Below are 27,345 nucleotides of genomic sequence, written 5' to 3'. Positions count from 1 at the left end.
GGGCAGAGTCGCACTATCGCGGGCAGAGCCGCACTGTTGCAGACAGCACTGTCGTGGGGAGAGCCACACTGTTGCGGGGAGCACCGCACTGTTGTGGGGAGCGCCGCACTGTCTCGGGGAGCGCCGCACTGTCTCGGGGAGCGCCGCACTGTAGCAGGGAGAGCCACGTTGCCGGGGGGAGAGCCGCACAGTCGCAGGGAGTGCCGCACTGTCGCAGGGAGTGCCGCACTGTCGCAGGGAGCGCCGCACTGTCGCAGGGAGCGCCGCACTGTCGCAGGGAAAGCCACACTGTCCCAGGGAAAGCCACACTGTCCCAGGGAGAGTCACACTGTCCCAGGGAGAGCCACGCTGTAGCGGGGAGCACTGTCACGTGGAGAGCCATACTGTCCCAGGGAGAGCCACGCTGTAGCGGGGAGAGCCACGTTGTAGCGGGGAGAGCCACGCTGTCGTGGGGAGAGCCACGCTGTCGTGGGGAGAGCCACGCTGCCGCGGGGAGAGCCACACTGTCCCAGGGAGAGCCACACTGTAGCAGAGAGCACTGTCACGGGGAGATAGCTGCTGTGGGGAGCGCTGCACTATCGTGGGAGCGCTGATGGAAGCTGCACTGTCACAGAGAGATTTCTGAGGGAGCGTCAGACGTGAAGTCCTTCACATAAATTTAAGGCCACTCTGCCCTCTTAGTTGAACATGAAAGATCCAGAGACAGCATTCTGAAGAAGAACAGAGGAATTCTCCTTGCCCCCTTGCCCTGCCCTCCTGTGAGACATTTATCTTTCAGACAACATTATCAAAGAACAGACAGTTTGGGCATTTTCCATTCCTGCTTGTAGGAGCTTGCTGTGAGCAAATTGGCTGCCATTTTCCCACATTACAGGGGTGATTCCTCTTCTGAAGTATGTTAATTAGTTATAAAGCACTCAGTGGTGTCGTGATATTGTGAAAGGTGCGCTATAAATGCAAATCTTTCTCTTGTTCTGAAGTTGTCACAAGTGGCAGAATGCTGAAGTGTAAGATCGAGCCGTTTGCAAAGTCCTGAGAAGAACAATTCATGAATAAATTATTGAAGTGAAACCAACCTTTGGACCTGGAGGACCAGGAGGTCCAGGTAATCCTGGAAGACCTGCCTCACCCTTCATTCCATCAGCAGCTGTTCCTGGGTCTCCGGGGTCACCCTATTTAACAAGAGCGCACAGTCACAGGAAACATGGACAGGGAGCATGCTGGTTTCTGCATGGCCACTGACAGGGTATTACATACAGGACTGTAATCAACCATCTTCCACTCTACAGTTAAGGACGTGTATAGACAGTTTACAGATTTTGACGTCAAAAATTACGTAAAGTAATTGCATCCTTGGCAGTATGGCTACCAAATCAGTCATGTGTTTAACTATTTAACCAAAAGCAAAATTAGGCAACAACTTGAAAGCCAGTCAGCTGAAATTAAAACTTGCATTTACGTAGTGCCAACAATGCAGGAAAATGCCCCAAATGATTTCACAGAGCACTATTAAACAAATGCTGACTGACAAAAGGTGATATTAGGATGGGTGATTAAAAGTTTGGCTGGAGAAAGAAGTTGGACGGGTGGTCTTACAAGAGGAGACAGGCAGAACGGTTTTGAGAGAAATTTGCAGAGTGCATCTGCCAGGAGTGAGGAGAAAGGGAGATAGGACAGAGCTGGGAAAACAGATGATTCCTCAGGGGCAAAAACAAAGTTGCTGGAAAAGCTCAGCAGGTCTGGCAGCATCTGTGAAGGAAAAAACAGAGTTAACATTTCGGGTCTGGTGACCCTTCCTCAGAACTCAGTTCTTTGTCTTTGTTCCTGATTTACAGCATCCGCAGTTCTTTCAGTTTTTATTTTGATTCCTCAGGCGATTGGGCTGGAGGAGGTGATGGAAATAAGGAGGAGTTGAGCTCACTGTGGGGTTTAGACAGAATTTCAAAACTAAGGCAATGATGGACTGGGAGTCATTCGAGGTCAGTGTGATGAGTGAGTAGGACTGTTTGCGATTAGGATCTGGGCGTTAAGAGTTTTGAATCAGCTGATGTTTATGGATGGTAAATGTTAGAACCCTGGAGACTGGAGTTCATAGTAACAATTTCCACAATCAATAAACTGGGAGGGGGACACAAGTAGGTAACACTGCAGAGCAGGAGGCTGTCCTTGGGAAAGAACTGGGATTCCAGGCTCCGCTCAGGGACCAATCCAACATTAACGTTGTAAAATGTTGCTTTTGGCCTGACACAAAGGGCTAGGGATGAATCGATGGCAAGAGAGAGCCTCAAAGACAACAACTTGGCATTTCCAATCTTTAACAGCAGCCTGAAGAAAATCTCAGCCAGGACCGAATATCGAACAAGCAAGCAGTCTGTCACCATTGAGGGAGAAGAGATGAAGTAGAGCTGGCTGTCATGAGTGTGTGTATGGAATAAAAACAGAGAATTCTGGAGAAACTCAGAATATCTGGAGCATTTGTGGGGAGAGAAAAACAGTTCACATTTTGAGTCCTGATATAACTCTTCTTCAGAACTGAAAGGGGTTGGAAAATGCTGGTTTCTTGGCTGTTGAGAGAGGGAGCTGGAGCTGTGTAAAGGAGAAAATGGGTCCATTTTACTGAGGGCAAAGTGAACAAGGCACAAACAAAACACAGCTGGAGAGGGGTGAGGGTGAGGGATGTAAGAAAGTGGATTACGGAGGTCTTACTGTGAAATTGTGGAATTCCATAATGAGTGCCCAAGGCTGTAAACTGTCAAAGGTAAGGTTGGCACAGTCCTACCAGGCCATAGAGCTGCTCTCTCATTAGAGAGAGAGAGACGACTGATGGTGGATTAAGCCAAGGCTCACCATGCCTTAGGTGAGGTTGAAAGAATGTAGGAATTGAATCCACGCTGTTGGTAACACTCTGCTTTGTAAGCCAGCTGTCCAACAAACTGAGCTAACCCATCCCTAGCTGGATGGCTGGTTGTGAGACACAGTGATGTCAACAGTGTGGGTGCAATTCCTGCACTGGTTGAGATTATCATGAAGGATTCTCCTTCTCAACCTCTTCGCTCCTCTAAGGTGTGATGATCCTCAGATTAATCCACCACCAGCACCCTCCACCTCTATCTCTATCTCTCCCTCGAGAGAGCAGCCCTATGGTTCGTTTAGACTATGGTGCCTTTAGTGTATAAAGTGCCTAAGTGGGAATTGAGATGTTGTTCCTCTGATTTGTGTTGAGTTTCACTAGAACACTGTAGCAGGCCAAGGACAGAAATGTTAGCTTGAGAACGAGATGGTTTATTGTATATCAAACCTGGTGTCATATCTTTAGATAATAGCACAGGGGTACTGCAGGAAGACAGGAAATGGGGAAGGGGGGGAGAGCGAAGGGCAAACACAGATCACAGTGGGATTCCAGAGGTGATCATGTACAAGATATATGTCCAAGTGTAGAAATGACTTACCACAACCTGCTTCACAATTGCAGATTTGTTAGAGACATATGAATGCATAGTTTATATTGATATTTGAGCATTTTCAACAATGAAGTGGACTCCACAACTTTAGCTGTTTATCTATGTTACATATTGACACAAGACAATGTCATGAGAACAGACTTACTTTCTGGCCTACGGCACCATCTTTCCCTGGAATGCCACTTTCACCCTGTACAATTTAAACACACAAATGTTAGTGATTAAACCCTTTTCCAGTTTAAATGTCTGACTTGCAACTTCTCAATTTCTGAGAAAAGTACAGACTTATTCTAAATAATAAAAAACCTCGAACCTTTTGCAAAGATATGAATATCCATCTTCAAAAACTGGAAAGGGCACAGGTACTCAACCAAGAATGAATTGTGGCATGATAAGGAACGCAGGGTATGGCAACAAAGTCAACAAAACCTGGCCTAAATATCAGGGGAGTATGATTGGTGGCACTAACATGTTCCTCCATTCCCACCAATGAGATCACTCACCATATCATGCACCTAAAAACTTATTAAGAGCTGATAGGTCAAGAAGCTCACCTATCGGGCACTGTGATATTCGTCAGAAGCTTTTGGGCAATCAGAGGCTTCAGAGGGTCAGAGTCACGGGCAGGGGGCTGGTTTCAGTGATCATTTCCTTATCCCACCTTCCCGCCTCTGACTGCCTTAAGATTGGAGGGTTGGAGGTGCTCCCCTAGACTCGGCAGGCAGGTGAGAAAACAGTCTCCTCTCCGACCCACTGGCGGGGCAGGTAGTCCTGGAGGTGGTATGTTAAGGCAGTTAACTGGCCACTTTAGAGCCTTAATCGGTGGCAAGTTGAGGAGGTCCCCAGTGGACCTTCTTGCCCAGTACTTAACTTCAGAGGTGGCGATAAGGGTTCCAGTAATCCCTCCCATGTCAACTCACACAATCAATCATTTCCCCTTGTTGCCTCCTCCAGTAAGGAGGAGATTTTGCCCATTGTGTTTACATCACATGACCAGCGATTCAGAGCGTGCCCTAGTATTTTGGAGATTGTATTGTTGAAGAAAAGACATTTCTGCATATTTATTTACGCTTATCGGGACAATTTGCAAGAATGCCAGTCTAGAGGTAGGAGTTCAAATCCCACCATGGCTGTTGAGGAATTTAAAAACACTTTGTTAGCTAAAGCTGGAGTAAAATGTTTCATCACTGGTGTCCAATGTTATGTTTCACTAATTTTCTTTAGGGGAGGACTCAGATGGGCAATTAAAGTTGCCCCACTGTCAGCCATATCATGTCAATGAATGAAATCCTTCCTTCCTTAGAATTCAGCAGCCCCTCTCCAATCAATGAGCTATAAACACATGCCATAACCTTGCTCTCCTGTTGCGTCTCATCAGTTTGCCTTTGACTATCCACCAAAAATTATTCATTTAACAGTTACAGTTACTCACAATGACTTACATATTGGCAAAACTGGATTTCAGAAGAAACTTTGCAGGACTAAAATGAATGATGTCTTGAACACTCACTATCAAAATAACAAAATCTACTGAAGGCATCATCTGAAAAATTCAGGTCACATTCCTCTTCAAACTACTTTTCTCCAATATAAACATATTCAGTTAAGTGACTCTCATCTTGCAACTCAGAAACTCCCAGTCCTACAATCACTCCCATCAATCTTTCCTGAATCCTCGGTAATGTATTAATATCCTTTAGCCAACCTGCTATTTGAAACCACACAATAGTTATGTGGGTTAAGACAGCTGGTTTCAATTTGTAGCCAAATCCTGTCAAGACTCTTCTCAACTTGTGATTAGCCTTCTTGGTAACTTACCATGGTCAATGAATAATGACATTCAGTAATTGGGTCAAATTAATACCACATCTTCACATTTCTTGTTTATATACTTATTAACTTCCATTTATCTCTCTTACAATCAACTTAAGATTCATCTGTTATTTCTTACTCCAGCTGTTCAATTGCTGTGGATTTCTTTGATTCTTATTTTATTCCCTTCAGTTTTCACTCGAAAGCAAAAGTTACAATAGTTGGAATTTCATTATTTATAAAATTATGCTTTAAGTGATACTTTATTTAGTTATTTGTGGAAAGCTTCACTCTTCTTCTGATTAAGTTATTTGCCTTTTGTTCCATGAGGTTTAATTTGTTCAAAAATACACTCTAAACTTGATTAAATAGTTTCTGATCCAATGGCCATTTAAAAAGAAATGGTAGCCATAATGTGGAGGTGCTGGTGTTGGACTGGAGTGGACAAAGTTAGAAGTCACATGATACCAGGTTACAGTCCGACAGGTTTATTTGAAATCATACGCTTTCAGAGCAGTGCTCCGAAACCTTGTGATTTCAAATAAACCTATCAGACTATAACCTGGTGTTGTGTGTCTTCTGACTTTATTTTAAAAGAAAGTTCATTTTGGTTGAGCTTAAAACATTTCACACTGAAAAGACAATACTTAATTATTCAAGATTGCATTTAAAGTGTTTTTTTTTATTTTGAGACTGTTGTTTCCCCTGTATAGGAACCAGTGATCTGTTCAAACAAAGTTTCCTGCAATACTTCTGAAGTGCTGGTGATGATCTACCAGTGTTGCAGCTAAGCTAGCTTCATCTGACGGCTGCATGTGAGCCAACAGATGAGAACAGAGTGAGAATTTGCAGAGTGCAGGTATGAATTCTATTTTGGAGCTCAACCCGACAAAAATATTACACTAGTATTAATATTTATACGTTATTAATATTGTGTTGTGTATATTATCATATTGTAAAGCAATTGGCAAAAAACACACCAGGAAAAGCAATTTCAAACATGATAGTTCAAAATGAATGTATCGTCCGTAGTATTTTCCCACACCAAGACCATTTCTCATGGAGAAGGAATATGCATATTATACGGAAAGTGGAATACTTTTCTTAATCGAACCTGATCGGACACAAGCCTGGGACATGTATATTATCAAGTACTATCAATTATAACGAGGATATCAGAATTAGATATCAGTTAGAAATCAGAGTGTACATGGACTTCAATTGTGAGGTGTAATACTTGTCAACGGTGGTTACGGTGGGTGGCGTCCAGAGAAAGTTCATTAGGTTGATCCTGGGAATACAGGAATGTTCTGACAAGGAAAGATTGAATAGGTTGGGCCCTGTACTCATTGAACTTTAAGTGAATGACAGAGGAACTTATTAAAAGTTAATTTCTGGGGGCTTGACAGGATAGATGCTGAGAGGTTACGATGGCTCAGTGGTTAACACTGCTGCCTCACAGCACCAGGAACCCAGGTTTGCTTCCAGCCTTGGGCAACGTTTTCCCTGGGTCCACATGGGATACCTCCCACCATCCAAAAATGTGCAGGTTCAGCGGATTGGTTATGCTAAATTGCCCATAGTGTCTAGGGATGTGCAAGGTAGGTGGATTCGCCATGGGAAATATAAGGGGAAGGGTCTGGGTGGGATACTGTCTGAATGGTCGGTGTGGATTCTGTGGGCTGAATGGCCTGCTTCCACACCGTAGGGATTCAATTCTATGGAGGTTGTTTTCCTGTGCGGAGGACAGCATCACCCATTCAGGATAGAGATGAAGAGCAATTTCTTCTCTCTGAGGGGAATGACTTCTTTACCACAGAGGGCTGTTGAGGTTGGGTTGTCAGTGTACGCAAGGCTGAGACAGATAGATTTTTAATCAGTAAGGGAATTGGGGTTATGGGGAAAAAGCAGGAAATTGGAGTTGGGGATTATCTGATCAGCCATGATCTCAAAATGATACAGCAGACTCAATAGACCAAATGGCCTATTTCTGCTTCTATATCCCACCGTCTTATAATTTCATGCAGTCTAAAGCTTCCGAATTGTAAAGTCCATTGCCAGAATTCAATCTGCAAGTACAACAAACACAGAATAGCTTTCTGGTTACCAACTCACCTGACCCTAGAGAATATTCAACTCTCAATTCTTACTTAAAGTGGAAAAACTCTAATTATAATGTAATTTACACTAAAATCTATGAAGCAAAATGTGTACATGTGAGAATGACATCCATTCTATTCCATAGTATCTGTCAGGCAGAAACCAACCAATCATTCAGTTAAACTGATCCTGGCTGGTGTTTATGCTCCAGTGAGTATTCTCACAACTTCTTTGATTGGAACCAATTGAAGGATCCTTCAATCTTAATTCAACTTCATTTCATCAATACCTGTGTGCCACAAGGCAGTGTGTTCCACATTCTAATCAATTCTCCAGTGCCTCTCTGCCCTTTTTCTAACAGGGTAGCCAGGACTGAGCGCAATGCTCTATAATCAAACTCGCCTCAGTGTCAATTAGTCAGACCTTGAGTGATCAGGTGAAAAATGAGTGATATTATGTGCATGCTCACACTGAACTACAGAAACCTCCACATCACTCATGCTGACCTATAGTGAAGTCAATTTTCTATAAGAGAATAGTTAGCAGTAGCTTTCTGGAGTTAAGTATTTGTGCAATAATTCTCTCAGTCAGTGAGACTCAGATGCTATGACCTCTCTTTCCTGAGAGGCTATGTGAACCTGCTTAAAATGTGAACGTTGGAGATTTGGATACAGCACTCACTGAGACAGAAAGAGAATGGACGTACACTATGGGTGACAGACTTAAACATGTTGTGACAAAGCCTCATTGCAATGTGGGGGAATGGCTCTATTCTGTTCTACACTTCCAAGAGTTGACACTGACATATGATGAAGCTGTCAGCTCTGACACTTACTGGATTGTCTCATTATATCCAGCTGATTTTAATTTTTCATGATTATCAGGGATTCTGCAAAAAAAAAACTCTTACAGCTCATTATACGGAGCAGTGCTGACTATAAAACATGTTAAATTATGAATGTTAAACAGCAGGAAGGGCTTTGGAACTCAAATATCATCAGCTGTTCAAATACCATTGTAATAAATATCGAATAGAGTCGCTCGATTGCTTCTCTCCAAGTTTTCATTATCACACCCAAAATAGAATCATCAAATGGATATGGTGCAGAATGGGACCATTCTACCCACTGTTTTCCTGCTGGCTCTCTGGAGCTCTGCAACGCTTTTCTCTTCAGATCATTATCCAATTCCCTTTTAAAAGCCGCAACTGAATTTACCCCCACCGTGGTCTCAGGTAGCACACTCCAGAAATCTAACCACTCACTGGCACCTCCATTTTTAGTTAAAGGCTTCCCTCTTCACCAAGCCCAACGATTTAGCCTCCATCACTAAACTGTGTGTTATAAACAGTGACTGACTCTTGACCACTGATGAGATTGAACACAATGAGAAGGATTAGCCCTGGGACCAAACAAAGGTTTGCATACACATTTCTCAAAAGCAAAAGCAGTCCAAAGTGCTGAAGGTAGATACGACACAAGTGAACAATCTGGATTGATGGATGGGAAGGAGTTCGGTGACGGAGAGGAAGTGAAAGAAAAAGTAGTTGTAAGAAAAAAGGAAAAGTGTCAACTGATCTGACAAAAAGTTCTGGTTAAAACTGGTCATTTATGACACTGTATAAGTCACCCCAATGCAATTGTTAAGTATCAAATAAAATGCACAAAGAATGTTCATTCTGAAAAGGCATCACAAGAAATCAATAAATTAATCGACATGTGAAATGATTTGGAGGTCTACCTTTTGTCCAGCTGGCCCAGTCTGTCCTGGCTCCCCCTGTGTCCAGTGAAAAGTGAAACGAGGGGAAAAGAGGTAAGAAATGGAGAGAAACAATAACAGACACAAAAAGAATGAATGTGTTGCACTGCAACGAACCTTCAGCCCAGGAACAGTTGAAGCAAGTGACCCCTACAGTTTGAAGACAGGAAATAGAAGGAGTCAGAAATCAGCACAAGGTAAACGGACAAGTTTATGAAATGATGCTGAATAATAAAAATGTGAGCAAATGGTTTTGCGACACACCTCAAGGTTTTAGTCAGAGACTGATTTTTGGAGGAAACCCTGTGCATGTTGTCAAGTCAGCTATCTGGCACAGAATGAGATATTTTATAGGATCATACAGATTATGTCTTTTGGCTAATACATACCCTCAAAATCAATCAATAATGTTGGTGATACTCCAGAAATCCCTGGGGGAAAGAATGGTCAAATAATAGATATCCATCCAATGAGTTTTTCACTATTGTATTGGCTACATTGAAAGAGTTTGGACTGGTTGGGATTGGAGGCTGGGAAGAAGGTCAGTGTAATGGAGTTTGTAATAGCAATGTTACTGAGACGTTCAGGGCAGCAATGGTCAGCTCCCACTGCCCACAAAATTAAGAGCCTTGCTTAGCGCTCAGCTTTATAGACCAATTTCACTTTGAAATTGATTTCATAACCCAACCATATAAAAAAATCTTACATCTTATGAAACATAGCGCATTATGCTTAACAGGACACCTCAATAATAATTTCCAACAAGGATCTCACATCAAATTCATTGAAAAGCAAAGGCACTAGTTGATGGGTTACCACAACTTAAAGGTATTTTCAAGTTAATCTGTTCAGAGATGGTGTTATACACCACTGGAGTAGGTAGGATTTGAACCCAGACCTCCTCAGTGAGAGGTAGAGATGCTACCATTGTGCCACAAAAGCCCATACCTTGATTTCAATTAGTTTAGTATCAATGAATGACCTGGGGATCAGTTAGCTCAGTTGGCTGGACAGCTGGTTTACAATGAAGAGTGATATCCCCAGTGTGGGTTCAATGCCTGCACCAGCTAGAGTTATCATGAAGGACTCTCTTTCCCCTTGCCTGAAGGCACAGTGACCCTCAGGTTAAACCACCACCAACTGTCTCTTTTTCTCTCTGTAATAAGAGAGCTGCCCTATGGTCTGCTAGGACTACGGTGATTTTATCATTACCTTTACCAAGCATCATGCTTCAGTTAATCTGGCAAGATTTTGGGAAATTCTCCTCAACACCCTCGGAACATCTTAAACAATGTACAATGTTTTTAACAGCCTCTTAGAAACACTGCAAACCTTTCAGAAAATACTGACACAATAAAGCAGCAGTCTGTTTCCAGCTACTGCAAATGATTAGTAGACTTTATAGTGGAACAACAAAAATGAAAATACTTTTACTTTGAAGTGATTTTAATTTTTATCATTTTATTAGTATGCAAACAAGTCTTGGCAGAGAATTCAGAGTATGGAATACCTTTGCTCCTGGTTTTCCTGGCATACCAGGTCTTCCTATCTCCCCCTATAGAAAACAGGAAAGCAGGGATACGTATAAAGTAACTGGAAAATATTGTAAAGAAACACAAAGGAGGAGTGGTAATGAGGAGAGACAAAGATGGAAGAACAGGAGAGTACGATAGTGGGAATGAAGTAGAAAGGGTAAGACCACGTAAGCTGAATAAAGGTGTACTATGAACATATTCCTATTTCAACTAAATGATATCAAACCACTTCAGTGTCAGATGATGTTATTTGTTGAGACAGTCTCTGACCATATTTGTAAATGAATGCTGAATGTTAAATTTCCTCTCCAAGGCTAAATTGTGAATGCATGATCTCTGGTTTCTCAGAACCAGGAATGAAAGTCAAATTCACCCAAGATTAAACAGTCCCACTGGGACAGATGTCATGAAATAGTATTATGGTCCAGTCTGAAATCTGCTAAGACATTGCTGATGGATTAGAGTTCTGGCTGACTTCGACCTCCATGCTATTTCACTGATTGTAATGTCAACGTTTTGAATCTCAGAGACTCAAAGGAGTAAGAATCAGTTCAGTTGCCAGTGACAGGAAGGCCCTCCCACTGCTTGTGAAACTGCTTCCGGCAAAATAGTTGCCCCGTGGCTGAAATCCAAAAAGGAAATCATTGGCTATAAGGCACCTGTTGATGCCCTGAGCATGTGACAGTGTCCAATAAATGTAACAACAAATTCTTTCATTCCTCTTTCACTCCTGCTGTTGACACTTGATCAGAATTTTGGTTTAATCCTGATTTTGAAGAGCAGTGACAGTAGTAATAAGTATGTTCAACCACGTGGTGGAGGTGACAGCTGTAGTAATATAGATATGAAAGGGTTAATACTGAGCCATGCCATAAGCACCACCCACTATGATGAGGTCGTATGTACTTGTAGGAAGAGCAACTCTCCATCTTGAAGGAGGAAGATCCAACATTTGGCCCTTCTCAAAGACTCTGCCGTAATCTTCAGCATGTCAATATAACTGGTAACTAGTTGATATAATGCGATAAATTCAATCTATTTCAATCCAAGAGCCTCTTCTGCTTAGACCAGGAAAGGAATTTTCTCCAGCACACCCAGGCCAAATAGTCCCCTGAAGGGGGATGGAGGTAGCAGACCCACAGACAGTGAAATGCAGACTCAGTTTAGCTACACCCTCAACAACGTTGGCCCTGTTGCAGTTTGGTGCCTCTATCAGTGTCATACATGGCCAGTTGCACTAAAGTTACTTTTGGAATTATCTTCACCCATTGCTGCCAGTGTTTCCCCTTTGTCAGGATCACTTTAGTGTCAATTCAGTCAGAAGAACATACAATTAACTGTCTAGGAAACAGTGACCAACAGATTCCAACATGAACCTGAGACAGGATTCTCCAAACACATGACCGCTACAAATCAGAAGGACAAAGGCAGCAGATACATGGAAATACCATCACTAGCAAATTCCCCTCCAAGCCATTCACCATCCTGACTCGGAAATACACTGCTGTTCTTTCAGTGGGTCAAAATCCTGGAAATCTCTCCCAAACAGTATTGCAGTGTTACCGACACCAAATCAACTGCAGCAGTTCAAGAAGGCAGCTCACCGACACCTTAAGGATAACTAAAGATTACCACTTTCACTTGAACAAAGAAGAAGAATATTTCACTGCGCCTATGGTGAATTATTTTTAATTCATCCGGGGATGTGGGCATCACTGGCCGAGTGAGCATTCGTTGCCCATCCCTAGCTGTCCACATTCACAAAGTAGTGCCCCAGACCGTCTCAGTCCTGTTTCACCCAACAGTCACCAAAAAGCACTTCACAACATCGCTAAACCAGGCTTCAAAGGCACCAAAGTGATGGAGAAACTCAGTAAGTCTGACAGTAGTTGAGGAGAGAGAAACAGAGTCAATGTTTCAAAGCTGGTGCAACCTCTTTGTCAGAACGGAGCTGTGCTCCCACTTCTGATTCTGGGAACACCAAGTGCTGCTGGTACTGATCTTCTCAGGTTTAGTTAATGGCACAGACACTGGAACCTCGTGCTCTATGACTGTGGGGTGAATGTTCCAACTAATGATTACCACCAAACAGCAGAATAAATGAGGTATTTTGACAATCTGTGCTTCTGTTCCTGAAATGTTCACATATGTCCACAAACAAATAGGGAAGCTCAACTTTTATACACACAGATCAAACACAGGATTCACTCTTGCCAGTACATTTGTGCTTTCTGAAAAGCATTTCGATTCCAAACATTGGCACTGAAAAGTTGGAATTTAAATCTCCAGCCTACTGTCACTCATCATTTATCAAGATTAAAATGCTACTTCAAACAAACTATCACAACTCCCTGTTCTTGAAATTGAAGAATAAAGACTTATTCATTGCATGTATAAATATTTTATAGAACACTACTGACTTGAACAAAGTGAGGAACTAACAGCATATTACTAATGCCAGAATGTTTAGTCTCACATAATTATCTTGCTGATGAAAAAACACAGTTTGAGGCAGAGTTATAATCTTCTGATTACTAGACTGTGTTATAGTCAACTCTGTTAATTAACATAATCTATCTATAGTTAGAAACTCCATAGCTAATGACTACCAGATTTGTTGGACTATTATCGACTTAAAAACATGTGCAAAATACATCAGCTTAAAACTCCTACATTGAGATTTAAAATGGAAAACTAAAGACATCTGAAGTTATTCTAAGAAACATCATACTCAATGGATAATGATGATTCATTTTATTTCATACTGATCAGATTTTAAGGCAAAGCTATTTTTCCCAAATGTTACAGAATTTTAGAAAAATTACAAAGGGCAGAACTGTGACTGTCCAATCATTGAAGTCAATTCTTGATTTGTAAAACCACACAATTTAGTCTGGAGAGAGCAGTCACACTGTATATTTACTCCAAGTAAGTTCTCTGGGCTGGATCTTCAAGCAGGGGTCAGAGATCAGAAATAAGGGGAGCTAGTTCTGGGTCGTGACTCCGTGAATGGTGCTTACAGTATGGCCACATGGATTTTCAAAGTTCAGCCAATTAGAGACCAGGGAGAGACCTTGTCATCCAAACAGTGGCTGAGGAGAAGCTCTGATCTGGAGATAGAGAGGGAGAGAGATCAGGAGTCGACCATGTCAGTTTGTTTTCCAGTCACGGCTTAGGGGGTGGGGGAGGCAGGGTTGGTGGGGGGGAGTGTGCGGTGTTGGTTCCTCGTAATCATCCTCAAAAAAATCACCCTCAGGCAGCTATCTGTGTGCAGCTTGCACCGTCTCCCCATGTCTGCATGAGTTTCCTCCCAGAGTCCAAAAATGTGCAAGTTAGGTGGATTGTCCGTGCTATATTACCCGTAGTGTCCAGGGACGTGTAGGTTAGGTGTGTTAGCCATGGGAAATGCAGGGTTACAGGGGGAGGGTAGGGGGTTGGGTCTGGGTGGGATGCTGTTTGGAAGCTCAGTATGAGCTCATTGGGCTGAATGGCCTGTTTCTACACTGTAGGGATTCTATGATACAAACACAGTGGAAATCACTAAGACAAAACTCAGGCACAGATTAGTCAGAGTTGTATTTTAATAAGTTCGAACATTTTCGCTAAGTATCATAGGTAATGACAGTTTAGCCTGCTTATACAATAAATAAGGACAGTACATAGCATTCATTCCCGGTCCCCTTTCATAACTCATTTATTTTTAATTTTCTATACATTGTTGAACATTAAGGGTTAAAACTATAAAATACATTTTCAAACTTTGGTATAAAGTCTTACCATCCGTTGCTATGTGATTTATTCCTCTCTCTGCCCGCCAACTTTTGTTTCGAGGCTCTGCTTCTACTTTCTAAATGCGTACAAGTTAGCTATATTGTACAGAGCAGCCAAATAATACAACCCTTAAAATATCACCTTCAAAATAATTTAGATTCCAATCTGTTCCTCGAGGTTTTAAATCAATGTAGACAGGGTTACTAAACAATATTAGAAATTACACCAGGATTTCACCATTCGACCCTTCAAGTCTGCCGTCCTATTCAATACAAACATGGCTGAACCTTGGCTTCAAATCCACTTTCCTGCAGATTCACCATGTCCTTCAGTTCCTGAGAGATTAAAATTTTTCTATCTCAGAGTAACATATATTCAATCCCCTGCGAGACAGAATTGCAAACATTCACTGTCCTTTGCATGAAGCAATTCTTCCTCACCTTCGTCTGAAGTTGTTAATCCTTTTATCCTAAGACTGTTTGAGATTCCTCAACTAGCGGAAAATCTCTCTCAGCATCTGCCTTATCTGCTAAACTCCCGAAATCAGAGGCCAAATGTAATCAACCTTTGATCATAAGTCAACCCACTCACATCCCCCTAAATGAGCTCCAGTGCATCATTTCCAATGTAGGAGTATCTTTCCTCAAACATAGAGACTCAAACTGCACACAGGATTCCAGGTGTGGACTCACCAAAACCATGGAGTGAAACTTCTTTATTCTTGTACTCCATCTCATGCAAAAAAGACCAACATGCCATTTGCCTTCCTAATTAGTTGATGGACCCTGATGCTAATTTTGTGTTCCTTGTAGAAGTACACTAAAAACTCTCTGAACATTAAGATTTACAAATATTCAGTGTTTCTGTTATGGCAACCAAAGTGAATAACCTCACACTTGCCCACATTGTACTCCATCTGCCACCTTGATGCCCGCTCATTTCAGCTGCCAACATCTCTGTGTCCTCCTCACAGCTTACCTTCCCACGGATTTTTGCATCATCAGCAAACGTAGACACATCGCTCTCAGTCTCTTCATCTCTTCAACTGCACTCTGCTAGTTATGGCCCACCAACTTGAAGATGTCCCAATTATTCTGACTCTCTGCCTCTTGTCAAATGAAACAATCCTCCTTCTGTGCTAACATATTACCCACAACTCCAAGAACCCTTGTCTTGTACATTAAGGCTTTGAGCGGCACTTACTCAAATGCTGTGAGGAGATGGAAGAATACTACATCTGTAAGTCCAGAAACTCAGCAGGTCTGGCAGCATCCATGGAGAGAGAAACAGAGTTAATGCTTCTAGTCCAGTGACCCTTTGTCAGAACTGTTTTTGTTTCGGATATCCAGAATCCATAGTTGTTTGTTTTACATCGACAAGTATTTCTATACTGATGAAAGGTCACAGACGTGAAAGGTTACAGACGTGAAAGGTTGACCTTGTTTCTCTCTCCACAGATGTTGCCAGACTTGCTGAGCATTTCCAGCATTTTCTGTTTGGATTCCAGATTTCCAGCATCCACAATTTACACACTCTCCTATTAGGAATGCCTAGCAGCTGCTTAATGTGGAACAAAGCCTAGAGACAATAGCAAGAATGAATATGAAACTTATTTTCTCACCATATGCATATCCATTTAAGCTGCTTGGAGAACAATACATCAACTGAACGATTCATGTGGAAGAGTTTTTATAATACATGTTCATTTTCCAATCTTTGGTGTGGCTTTTAAAGACTATTACATTTACTATTTATATCTTGACGCTTTGTGGATATTTTGTTTTCTTATTTTATTTGAAAAGCTACAAGAACAATAAGAAGAATTTAAATATTTATGCATTTAGCAAGTGCAATCCTTCTACTTCTGTTAGCAATACTTTGTCCGACTAATGGGGCATGGACAACTTGCCCTGCCATTTCTCATTACCCTTAACTTATGCCATAAATTCCACCCTTTGAATCCAAAGAAAAGCTTACAACAACATTGAAAACTGAAGGCATCCAGCAGGATAATTCTGGGACTTAACGTCCCAAGATTCTGGCTGGGAGTCACAGCAAATTACTGGACCACCAGCATTGATGTGCTTGACTACAATATTGGTTCCAACGCAATTAGTTTGAAAAATTTTGGCCAAAGGTTTGGGATTTGTGCTGTTCTCTGCTTCAACTATTTCGCATGGTTGAACAGTGGCAGATTTGAAACTGTGTTATAACTAGAGTTCAGAGAAGTAACAAGGGCAGCCATCCAACATGCCACAACAAGACATTCCCAAAAGTTTAGTCTTATTATTTTAAATGGTACAAGTCCATGTTCTATCAGAATGTTGGGTTTTTTTTTGATCAAGGAAATTTTGGCCCAGATGGTCAGAAATTTGCCAGAATTGAATCTCGATAATAAACTGGTTTTTTAAACAGATTTAGTTCTTGTGTAATCGAATTTTCTGGACATGCTTCATTCTGCAAATATAAAGCACCTCATTGCTAACTATTATCTCTTAAGTAGAGAAAGGTCGGGGCTTGGATCACCACTGATTAGTACATTAATAATGAAAACGGTTTCAAAACGGTTCTTTTCTGGAAGTTGCATCATCTAAAAATACTTCAATAAGATGAACACAGGAAGTTTTGCTTTCTCCTGGCCCACAGTCAGGAGGCGTGGTCTCAGTGTAAAGAGCAGACCATTTAGGATTGAGATGAAGAGGAATATCTTCATTCGGAGGATGGTTAATCAGTGGAATTTTCCAACCCAGAGAATTGGGGAAGCTCAGTCATTGAGTATATTCAAGTCAAAAAATGATAGATTTCTAGATATTAAAGACAATAAAAGGATAGTGTCTGCATGCAGGGAGTGGTGTTGAGGGAGGTGATCAGCTATGATCCAGAACAGCAGAGCAGGTTCGAAGGGGTGAATGGCCTGCTCCTGTTCCTTTGTTTCTGGTGGAAAACAACAGGAGAGAAGGCTATAAACAGAGGAAGATGGTGAAAAACATTTGAAAGGCCTTGATGAAGGATGTTAACTAAGTTACCATCTTGTATTTGTACAAGTCGACAACTTATTTATGTTCAATATGTTAATACTGAAAGTGCCTAAGAGATTGTGTTGAAATGGGTATTAAAGTGTGTGGAGTACAGGCATCAGTAGGGACAGCTGCTGAAAGTTGGGGTGAAACGATCTACACAAAGTTTCTCTTTTCCAATTGCACCAACACAAACATCAAATGGTGCCAGCAGGTGGCACTCTTAGAACATGAGCATGAACAACTAGACATCAAGCACAAAAAGTGCCTACAGTTATCACCAAAATATAGTTCAACACCAGACATGTTGCATAACCCAGTGCCAAGTCCCATTGTTTAAAGATAACTAGGAGCAGTATCTCAGTTTGTAAATTCTAATCTTTCTGAATTCAAAATAAGTCCATGTGGCCTCTCCTTAGGCTTTCACTTTTTCATTGTGGAGCAACGGTACCAGATCTCAGCAACCAGTCACGTTTCTCAGTTGCTTCAATGTATCCTGAAAACATCAGCTGTGCCACCTCACTGACTGGGAAACGGCTTTCTCAATTCCATCATGCAGTGTGCCAGCCGAGCCAGTACATAGTGGAACAGGAGAATCGACTTCAAAGTTAACTCAACTTTTTCTCACACCAACACATTATAAGTTTCCAAATCTGAACTTTCTCAAAAAGAACTATTTGGTCAACTTTCCCTCAAGCCTCTTCTCAACATGTAACACTCACATCACACAAGTGCCAAAAAATAACCATCTCCCATAGATAATCTAATCATCTCCCTTTCTATTCTACAGGATCCCATCACTGAATTCCCTCTCAAATAATGCCCTAGAGGGTCACCATACATCAGAGACTTAACAGTAACCGCCATGGACTGTGGCTATAAAAACAGGCCATATGCTTGGAATACTGCAGAGTAACTCACTTCCTGATTCCCCAAAGCCTGTCCACCATCTACTAGATACAAGTCAGGAGTGTGAAGAAAAGTTCCTAACTTGCCTGGATGAGTGCAGTTCCAACAATACCCAAGAAGCTCAACACCATCAGGGACAAAGCAGCCCGCTTGATCAGGACCAAATCCACCACCTTCAATATTCACTCTGTTCAGCATTCAGTTCACAGTGGCTGTAATGTGAACCATACAGGAGATGGTTCTGCAGAGGCACTGCCAGCACCTTGTAAACCTGAGATCTTCACCCCCGAGAAGTCCAAGGGAAGCAGATACAATGGAACCCCTCAAGTTCCCCTCCAAGCCGTTCACCATGCTGACTTGGAAATATATTGCTGTCACTTCACTGTTACTGGGTCAAGATCCCTAAAGGTCTTGTGGGTCTACCTACAGCACATGGACTGCAGCGGTTCAAGAAGGCAGCTCACCCCCACCTTCTCAAGGGGATGGTCAGTAAATGCTGTTCTTGCCAGCAATACACATTCTTTGAGTGATAAAGAACATGCTCCAGATTCTCAATACACGTTATCATCATTGATACAGAAATAGGAGCTTCCGATTGAATCAGAAATTAACTCCATGTATGAAGTAAATGGGATGGTATGAAATGGGGCCAAATATTCACCCTTTATTATCTGCTTTCATTGGATGGGATACCATTATGATCTCTCAAAAGATCGTACTGAGATCATGTAACCCGGGATGAAATTACTCAATAAATCAGCAGATAAAAATAGCAACTCTTTAATTTTCATAGATATTTAAACTGTTTCGCTCAGGAAAATCACTGTCCTCCAGCTCACTGCAGTCAGTCAGACATTTAGCTTGAAGCTAGCTGAAGAAAAACTGCAAGGTAGCTACATTTACTCTGGACCTGATTTGGAAAAGAAAAACAAAGAACTTGCATTTATATAGCATCTCCCACATCCTTTGACTGTGTTGGAGTGTTTTACAGCCAAAGTGCATAGTCATTGATGCAAAGTGGGAAATGTAACATATCTGGATGTAAATTATCAGCTCAGCTTTCATGATATTCTGTATTGCACATCTCTGTAAAGTTACTACAATAGATACTGGTCTTGCTAATAGGACACTGGGATCATCATTATTGATTAAATGTCGATAGTAAGGGTTAATCTTATGGTTTTTGGCTTAACTGCAAATTGCTTTGACTTTTCCAGAGGGATTCTTGCCATAAGGTCCAGTGGAAATTTCTCACTATATCTTACCAAATGCACCTTATCATGCTCTTGCATGTGTCTCACATCTGATTCTATCTCCACCTTACCACGCTCCATCCCCAAAACAACTCATCACTCGGTGGCTATTCACCCAAAGATCAGCATCCCTGGTCATTAAAAAGGATGCCATCTACCCAGGCGAATAGTGGCATTCCCTGAAGCTGCCCTGCTCAGTCAAGAACGGGCTCTGAGCACGTTGGAAAAGGAGAAGGTAGTGTCGAGATTCTCTGCCACGGATCAGGACATCCTGGTCAAGGGGAGCTGCAAAGGAGAAGACCCTCCCCCCAGAGGACTGGAACAGCACAGCATGCCACCAGACCCTGGCCCAAGGTGGCCACCTGGTTCCACGCCTTCTTGATGGTCCACAGGAACAGCCAGCAGCACTGTAAAAAGCTGAATGACCTTTTCTGATTTTGCCACAAATCTCACCATTGCCCAAATTGTTCCGAGCCCTGTAAGATTCTGTAGCTGGACATTCTCTGTGAATATTAGAGTCTGTGACGGATACAGCGACACACAAAAGGATATAGATTATGTTATATTCAATCTTGCGTGACAAGGGAAGGTTTTTTTTAAATACACAAATTAGAAACTCTTAACACTCAAGACTCAGTGTTCATCCAGCTCTACACCTTGTTATCTCATACACTTGACTGCTACTTTCAGAGACAAACACATTCAGATGTTGTCCATTTGTTATTTTATTTGATGATGTGAAACAAAATAGATTAAAGCCTGCATCGGGATGGACAAAGGGATGTTACATACACTAGGTTAAACCACTAATATCACCAGCAGCAGATTCTAAACCAGAAATAGTTTCTGGGAAACTGCTGCACCACGATTGTTCTGAAAACTTCCACAGGGAGTCTGTTTTTCAAAACATTTTTTAAAAAAACTACATAGACAACTTTAAGCCTGAAAATAATAAGCTGCAGATATCAACAGTAGAATACTGTTTGCCTGGATTTACCTTGTCCATTATGTCAATAGAAGAAATAATTCTAAATTGAATAAATGAATGCTTCTCTTCATTTAATGGACAAAGGATTTTCTGATAGAATATTTCTTTGTTGTTCGAAGACCAGCAATGGTCCAGTATAAATCTGTGCTGTACTAAAAAAGGTTACATGAAATCTCATATTGTTCTTAATATGTTCAACCTGGCATTATTTTTCCAATAATGAGCCTCGTGACAGAACATTTGCTTCCAATTTTTCCAACTGATTGGCAGAAAGGATGAAAATGAGAAGTTTTCAATCCTACCTCTTAAAACAGTATCTGAGCATGCATTAGTTGCTAAGTATTAGTGACCCTGCAGGACTTTTGTGAAGCTGGAAGCTCACAATAATAATAAAAAATACTGAAGCAAGATATAAAGCTACCTTTTCTCCTTTAGCACCAGCACTGCCAGCTTCACCCGGTTCTCCCTGTTGGAGGGAGAGAATGAGAGTTTAAGCGAAATAAAGAAGAGGAGTGAAAAGTAGTCACATGCAAGAGAGACTGTTGATGAACAATTGCTGCATTTGTTCGTTGCAACAAAAATACAGCAGTGAAAGAGAAACCCCACAGCAGGTCAGTCAATATCAGTCAACAAATCTCTAACCTTCAGGATCTCCCCAATAGGGAGCAGAGTCTCCATTTACTAACATTGTTCATTTCTGTCCTGTTGCAGAAGGGGGTGGTTTTGGAGTCAATACCAAGTGCAAACAATAGGCTGGCAATTGATAAACAATCTGTTATATTGCCCATCCAAAATGGAAACACACATTTTCCAGTTTCACACATTGTTTTTATAGGTGGATGAAACAGGTAGGGGCCTGGTAAATGTATGCAATCGACATCAAAAAGTCAGAGTTGGGTTTCAATTGAAGCCATTGGCCATTCCTCAGCAGCTCTGCCCCCACTCTGTGGCCTGCAGTGACCCTTCTGGGGGCAGAGGAAATCCTGCTGTAATGAGGCAGGTGGAGCAGATGGATTAACTTGACCCAGACTCCTCCTTTGGCCCAGCCAAGCGCTCCCCCTCCTGTCTGGTGCCAATCTCCAGAATGTCCCCAGAAGACTAAGTTTTCTCTCAATGCCAAATGGAAGTCGAGTTGTCTCTACAATGGTCAACTTAAGTACAATGATGATTTTACATCCAGGGCACAAGTTTAAATTCAATTAAGAAAATTACACCATCAAATGTTAATCTCCCTGTATTATTGGAAAAAAGACAATTTTGTCAAACTTCCTTGCCCTATACTCAACAGGACAGTTTGTAGGAATACCAATTTAAAGGGAAAAAAATTATACAGGACGAGAAGAGAGTGCTGAATATTCAGTAAGTGGCCTCTGATTGGTTGAGGTGTTGCCTTGGAGAATGCACCAGGTAATGACAATTGGCAGTTAATTGTCAGGCTTCGTTTAAATTTTAAACCAGGTTGGCTCTATTTGATAAAGGCTTGGAAAAGCTTCAACAAAATGTGTCTTTTTTCAGCAACTGTCAATTCCGTACGACCGAACAACCATTTGTATATTCCCGTTTCTGTTTGTTATGGATTGACATGCATGACTTCAGCTTTCAATGTTTGGTGCCTCAGAAATTACAGCAGCTTTTTGATTAGACTATTTGAGCATTGCTCCAAAACATTTACTTAACATTGAAGAAATCACTTGAAAGTAAAATACGGCCAAATTCTTCTAGTTTCAAGGTTTCTTAATTTGAATAACCTTTTCACTTCAACTTAAACTGTGCAACATAAGCACAAACTTTTTTTGAAATTTCTTAACAAATATTATTGAATAAATTGCTCCTTTTAAAATAAAACACATTGTATTAATGGAGTAGGTAATTATCACGTAAGCAGTGGTTTACCAAAGCAGGGATACAGGAGGAAAGAGTGGAAATGAGTTCCAGACAATGAACAACAGCAAAAGCAATGTGAAAAATGCAACTTCAACATAACTGTAGAAGGTGGCATCTGGGCACAGAACTTGTGAATTTTATTACGCAGCACACAGGGATACATGCATAAATCCCAATTTAACTGGAATGCTACAAGTCAACACTTACAGCACATAAATATTCTCTCTATTAGAGTCTAGTTTTGTCTGAAATTGGTTTGATTCAGATTGGTAGAAAAGGTTAATTTGATTAAGACAAGACAGATGCAAGGAGAGACTTGGCTTTTATTTTAGTACCTTTTGTCCAATGTTTCCTTGTTCTCCCTGTGAACAGAAATTTAAAAGCCAGAAGGAAAGCAGAGATAAGTCACTTTGTAGAATGCAGACAGAAGCAGGAAGGAGAATGAGGTCAGCTCATGGACCAGGTATAGCTGAGAGTTCGGCATGCTGCAGCCAACTGAGATAATACACTCACACACACACACACACACACACGCACATACACACGTGCGCGCGCACACACGCACACACGCACACATCTGACGCTTTAACTGAAGCAGGCTGAAAACTTTTAGGGATCCAAACTTAACATCTTTAAAATATACAACATAAACACAGGCAACTTGCTTCATTTAGTGAAAACAAAAGTCTATTAATGATGAGCCGAGGTTATTGCAACCGGATAAAATAGCACCCTCTGTTATGAGATTTTATTTACTGTCAAAAAAGATGCATTAGTGATTCCCAATAATGATGAGTCATTAATTGCTAATATTTGGCAAATCAAACTATCAGGGACTCTTGACCATGCCTCCATTCTTTACCTTTTGCCCTACAGATCCAGGCAGGCCTGCTGGACCAGGAAGTCCCAGTTCACCAACCTCTCCCTGAGGGACAGAAGAGAAAAATAAAAAGAGAGAAGATTGAGGGAAATAACTTGAGAGCACATCACAGTGAAGGGGCAGATGGACAGAGTGAAACCTGTGAGAGAAAAGGCACAGAAGAAATCCAGATAGAAGATGATTGAGGGGCAAGTGAATAAAGATCTTTAAAATTTGAATTCTATTTATGGGGAAGAGCAGAACAAGGGACCATTAGTAGAAGATGATCACCAACAAATCCAACAAGGATTTCAGCAGAGATTTCTGTATTCAGAGGGTGAAGACAATGGGGAACTTGACTTGACAGGAAACTCACAATCAAATTTAAAGGAAAGTTGGACAAGCACAAGAGAGGATGGATTTGAATGATATAGATTTCAATGAAGACTATTTAGAGGAGCACAGACAAGTTGGGCTGAATGGCCTGTGTCTGTGCTGTAAATTCTGTTTGATTCTCTCTAATTCTGATAGTTCTGCACAAAAGAAAAGCTGCTATATCTGTCAATATGATTTCTAATCTTTCACACTGTTTATGATCCAGCTGCACCCATTTCTTTCCTGCTGAAGTTATAATTATTGAAATGAATTACCAGATACTTAGAAAGTGTGTTTCCAGAAAAAGGCATGATCAAAGTAAATTATAAATCTATTAATTCCAAAAGGACAGGCTGCTCCTGGATGTGAACATGCCCAAATAACTTGTCATATTTTTGGCAATGTAAGCCCCATAGTGAAATAGCCTTTTTTAAATAATAGGATTAAGAAGTCACAGAGCGTTTTGCAAAGAACATGTTACACTCTTGTGGATGCAGCATAGAAAGTGAAAAGGTAAAAAGGGCACTGGTGTATCTGTTTTCTTCAGTGATAATCCCATCACAAATTAAACAAATTAGCTCCACACTGACTGGATTTCATGTTTGGCACGTGAATGTTACTAATTTCACAAATGTTCCTAACAGACAACACAGAGCTCTGACAGACTACAGATACACCACAGATCCCAGTTTGAAAAAAGACGGAAAGTACACACAGTGGTATTACTCTCACTGTTAAGTATTATACCACATCGTACGAACAGCACAGAAATGGACTACTTCGATCAAGGATACCCATTCCATCTCCTGCTCCTTTATCCCCCTTTGGTTAACCCACTTCTACTTCCTTTCCATTTACTGTGTTACCATGGGGAAGGAGATTCCCCAGGCATGGGTGACATGTGAACCTCAACATTCCATTCAAATGGCACTCAAAGACATCCTCACAAATATTCAATTTATATTGTAAACAATCCGAGGAGTTTTAGGGGTAAAAAAACATGTGAAGTGGATCACTGGACAGTATTTACTTCTTTGAATAATCTAATCTTTTAAACCCAGGTCTATTTTTCCTCTTAGTGATGAGCCAATGAAATGATATCTGTAAAGATTTCATTGAGAAATGAACACTTGAAGATGTTAGATACATAAAAGAGTAGGCTTCCAAGCTGGACACTTTACAAGGAGAAAGATAGATGCCCGAATTTATTGACTGTGGCAGGACATATATAAATATTTCTTTTTCTCATTGCGAGGTCAGATATTCATCACCTTAGGGTTGCTCTGCAATGCATTAGGACTGGTTTACAGATGATTTATTGAGGAAAAATTTACATGATCATTTAAACCAGCAAGAGGTCAATGACACAATATTCATCCCCTTATACGTGTGACATCACACATCAAACTTCACCAGCCAAGATATTTGTTGAAATTCCTGGCTGGAGGATCGACTTCTATCTTGTAACTTGGGTGGAGCTCGGTCTGCCAAGGATTCTGCTTCATTTAGACTGGACGGTTACATTCTTGTGGGTAGCAATGTAAAGTGATGTCCCACCTAAAAATGGCTGAGTATGTGAGTGGGGGAGAGAAAAGGGAGGAGCTATTGGGATTCCTGACAAAAATACTCCCTTCAAAGCCCTTAAAAGGCTTCAAACAAAATTGATCTTCCAAAGGCCTGAAATTTGAGGTAGAATGAGGTATCAATGAAATATTCATATGAACATGGAGCCACAGTAGGCCATTCAGCCCCACTAGCCTGCTTCACTCAATAAGATCATGCCTGATTGGGCCATCATCTCAAATTCACATTCTTGCCCAGATAATGTTTCAACCCCTTGCTTAACAAGAATTTATTTACCTTTAAAAGTATCTGAGGACTCTACCTTCACCACCTTTCCAGGGAAAGAGTTTAAAAGGCTCATGGCCCTCAGAGAGAAAAGAAAGGCTTTTCCTCAGCTCAGTCTTAAATGGATGACCCCTGGTTTTTAACAGTGACTTCACACTCTAGATTTGCCCCTAAGAGGAAACATTGTCTCCACATCCACCTTGTTAAAACATCTCAGGAATTTTATTTTCATATATTTCAATCAAGTCACCTCTATCCTGGAGGTATTTGTTACCTCTACTTTAGGCAGAATGTTACAGTGATCAGAAGATGGGTTTACAGGCCTGATAAATTCTCTGGGTGCTTTCCCACCAGCTCTCTGTCCCCCATCCCTGACCAGACTGTGGTTAACAAGTCATGTATAGGGCCTTCAGCAGCCTCTCCCCATCTCTCTGAACATAAACTGGCAGTGGAGTGGCAGCAGGTTTCACAATAACTTCTTTGGCAGTGAGCCCCAAGGAATATTTCCTCTTTCAGAGCTTGGCCAGGTCCTCAGGGAGCCCTGTTCCACTTGATAAAGCTGTGTCAGACCAGGCAGGCTCCACTGACAGACCCCCTACTAGCACCAATGATCCTGGGGATGAAAGGCTTATCATTTGTGGAGTGATTGTGGACCCTGGGTCTGTACTCGATGGAGTTTGGGAGGATGGGAGTGGGGAGTCTGATTAACATTTACAGATTACCAAATGGCCTGGATAGAGTGGACATGGAGAAGATGTCTCCACGAGTAGGAGAGGTTAGGACTCAAGGGCACAGCTTCAGAGTGAAGGGTCGATCCTTTAGAACTGAGATGAAGAGGAATTTCTTCAGCCAGAGGGTGGTGAATCGGTGGAACACTTTGCTGCAGTGGCCTATTGAGGCCAAGTCATTGAGTGTATTTAAGACTGAGATAGATACATTCTTGATTATTAAGGGGATCAAAGGTTACTGGAAGAAGGCGGGAGAATGACCTTGAGAAGCCTATCAGCCACGATCAAACAGCGTAAATGGATTTGAAACAGTTGATGGCATGTTGTATCTCGCACCATTCAATGGACGAGCTTCAGTTATCATCGTTGAGCTGATGGGACAAGAGCTCAATGAAGAACCCATATAGACAGTTGTAACTACTTCACACTGGAAGCCCTGCCAATCCTGGGGAGAAGAGCTGCCTTGTGTGCCAGACACCTGGCAACTCAATCGGCAAACCTGGTGTCTCAGGTTACCAGGAAATTGCAGCACAGGAGCAGGCCAGCTGAGTTGCCGTTATCGCTGCGTTTGTTCCACACCAGCCACGTCTCGCTGTGAGTGACCCAGCAGGCACGCCACTATTGTTCTCTGAACCAAGCGCACAGCATCTCCATGTTCAACTCTGTGTGGATCACACTGCTGCTTCCAGAAGCTCAGTCCGAATAGCTCTCAGTAACTTTACTTTCCTCACAAAGTGTCGTCAGATGATTGTTATCTTTGTTTATATAATGGTTTAGCGATGTCGAAAGCAAGCTGTTTCTGTAATCCCTTTAACAATCGAACAGCATTTTACATTTTAAGATATAAACTGCCTGATTATCTGATGTAAATGATTCAGGTCTTGATGAGTGATTTTTTTTCTCGGCAATGCTACCAATAACAAAACATTGTTTCAGAGATAGTAGGAACTGCAGATGCTGAAGAATCTAAGATAACAAGGTGTAGAGCTGGATGAACACGGCAGGCCAAGCAACATCAGAGGAGCAGGAAAGCTGACGTTTCAGGCC

At 41.6% G+C, this 27,345-nt stretch overlaps 1 protein-coding gene across 6 annotated transcripts in view; it reads right to left on the bottom strand.

Annotated features, from left to right (window-relative positions):
- LOC109915949 (collagen alpha-1(XIII) chain-like) overlaps positions 1-27,345 on the bottom strand; it is a 217,392-nt gene that overhangs the window by 39,038 nt on the left and 151,009 nt on the right. For 5 of the 6 annotated variants that reach the window (XM_048616393.1, XM_048616392.1, XM_048616394.1 and 2 more), the window contains 3 exons: positions 21,026-21,070; positions 3,607-3,651; positions 1,077-1,172 (listed from right to left, as the gene is read on the bottom strand). In XM_048616393.1, coding sequence (XP_048472350.1) covers positions 1,077-1,172; positions 3,607-3,651; positions 21,026-21,070 — 186 coding nt within the window. The remainder of the gene's footprint in view (positions 1-1,076; positions 1,173-3,606; positions 3,652-21,025; positions 21,071-27,345) is intronic. The other variant, XM_048616395.1, reaches the window with a different exon arrangement.

The sequence above is a fragment of the Rhincodon typus genome, chromosome 34 (genome assembly GCF_021869965.1).
Source record: "Rhincodon typus isolate 14 chromosome 34, sRhiTyp1.1, whole genome shotgun sequence".
Lineage (NCBI taxonomy): Eukaryota > Metazoa > Chordata > Chondrichthyes > Orectolobiformes > Rhincodontidae > Rhincodon > Rhincodon typus.
Note: the sequence above shows the minus strand (reverse complement) of the source record. Positions and strands in the feature narration are given on the sequence as shown.